The 1,674-nt window shown below is 62.2% G+C and overlaps 1 protein-coding gene across 1 annotated transcript in view; it reads left to right on the plus strand.

Moving 5' to 3' along the window:
* SLC19A1 (solute carrier family 19 (folate transporter), member 1) overlaps positions 1 to 1,389 on the plus strand; it is a gene marked incomplete at both ends in the record, with an annotated part of 1,642 nt that extends 253 nt beyond the window's left edge. Inside the window, 4 exons of the mRNA XM_008939293.1 lie at positions 3 to 469; positions 714 to 906; positions 998 to 1,139; positions 1,239 to 1,389. Of these exons, the coding sequence (XP_008937541.1) occupies positions 3 to 469; positions 714 to 906; positions 998 to 1,139; positions 1,239 to 1,389 (953 nt within the window). The remainder of the gene's footprint in view (positions 1 to 2; positions 470 to 713; positions 907 to 997; positions 1,140 to 1,238) is intronic.
* Between the last annotated feature and the right edge of the window lie 285 nt (positions 1,390 to 1,674).

Below are 1,674 nucleotides of genomic sequence, written 5' to 3' on the forward strand. Positions count from 1 at the left end.
CTCTACCAACGGATGGCCAGCTACTCCCGTTCCTCCATCCTCCTGGGGGTCTTCACCAGCTCGGTGTTGGGCCAGCTCTGCGTCACCTCGGGTGCTGTCTCCTTCCTCACCCTCAACTACGTCTCGTTGGGCTTCGTCGCCTTCGGCCTCGTCCTCACCCTCTTCCTCGAGCGGCCCCGACGCAGCCTCTTCTTCAACCGCCCCCGAGAGGGTGGGGAAGGGGCTGAGCTGGACCAGATGGCTTCAGAGGAAGGTGGCAGGGGGCAGAAGGGCTGGAGGGACACCACGCTCTGCAGGATGTTGAAGGAGGTGGGAGCCTTGGCCGGGCAACCCCAGCTCAGGCTCTGGTCCTTCTGGTGGGTCTTGAACTCGGCTGGGTACTTGCACATCCTCTGGAATGAGATCTACCCCACCGTGGACAACCGCCGGGTCTACAACGGAGGGGTGGACGCTGCCTCCACGCTGCTGGGTACTGGGGGGGACCAGGGTGGCAAGGGGAGGGCACCCCCTTGTCTTGCTGCGTGCCCTGGGAAGGGTTGGGCAAACTGGGGGTGCGTTGAGGGGCTCCTCCATCCCGCTGCCTCCAAGGGATTGGTGGTTTTGGGGGGGTTGCAAGGGGTGGTTTGTCAAGGTGAGCATCAGTAGATGAGATGGGCCTCGTTGGAGGGGTGTTGGGGTGCTCACCACCTCCTTCCTGCCCTCCCACCCCCCAGGGGCTGGGGCCTCCTTCACGGCTGGCTACGTGAAGCTGCGCTGGACGCTGTGGTCGGAGCTGGTGATGGGGGTGGTGACGGCTTTCCAGGCGGGGCTCCTTCTCCTCATGAACACCACCAGCAACATCTGGCTCTGCTACGCCGCCTACGTCCTCTTCCGCAGCTCCCACCAGTTCCTGGTGCCCATCGCCATGTGCGTGGTAACCCTCAAGGAACCTCCTCCCACCCCTTGGCAGCCCAGCTGGGTGCCAAAGCTTCACCACCGATGCCTTCTTCTCGCCCAGTTTCCAGATTGCTACCTCGCTCTCCAAGGAGCTCTGTGCTCTGGTCTTTGGGGTCAACACCTTCTTCGCCACCGTGTTGAAGACCATCATCACCATCATCGTGGCCGACAAGAGGGGCTTGGGCTTGTCCGTGCATCCCCAGGTAAGGGTTGAGGGTCACCTAGGATGGAGGTGGTCTCCTAACGGTGTGGAGGGAAGGGGTTAGGTGCCAGTGTTGTTCTCCCCTCATCTTCTCTTCCAGTTCTATGTCTACTTTGGCTACTTCACCCTGCTGGCAGTAGCCTACCTGCTGGCGGCCGTCGGCGTACCGCAAGGAGCCCGGGGAGGTGGCCTTGGCCAAGGAGATGTGTCCTCTGCCCACCGAGGGGCCAGCCCAAGAGAAGAGCCCGGAGGTGGGTGCCCCACGAGCCTGAAGACCAGCACTGGTACCACCATGGTTGGGTCTCTGCTCCCCAACTGACCAGCGTGGTCATGGCTGGGTCTTTTGGGCACCAACTGACCAGCATGGTCATGGCTGGGTCTCTTGGGCACCAACTGACCAGCACCAACACTGTTGGGTCTCCTGGGCCCCAACTGACCAGCATGGCCACGACTGGGTCTCTTGGGCACCAACTGACCAGCAACAACATTGTTGGGTCTCTGCTCCCCAGCTGACTGGCACCAACACCACCAGGTCT

The sequence above is a fragment of the Merops nubicus genome, unplaced genomic scaffold, assembly GCF_000691845.1.
Source record: "Merops nubicus isolate BGI_N331 unplaced genomic scaffold, ASM69184v1 scaffold24914, whole genome shotgun sequence".
In the NCBI taxonomy this organism is placed as follows: Eukaryota; Metazoa; Chordata; class Aves; order Coraciiformes; family Meropidae; genus Merops; species Merops nubicus.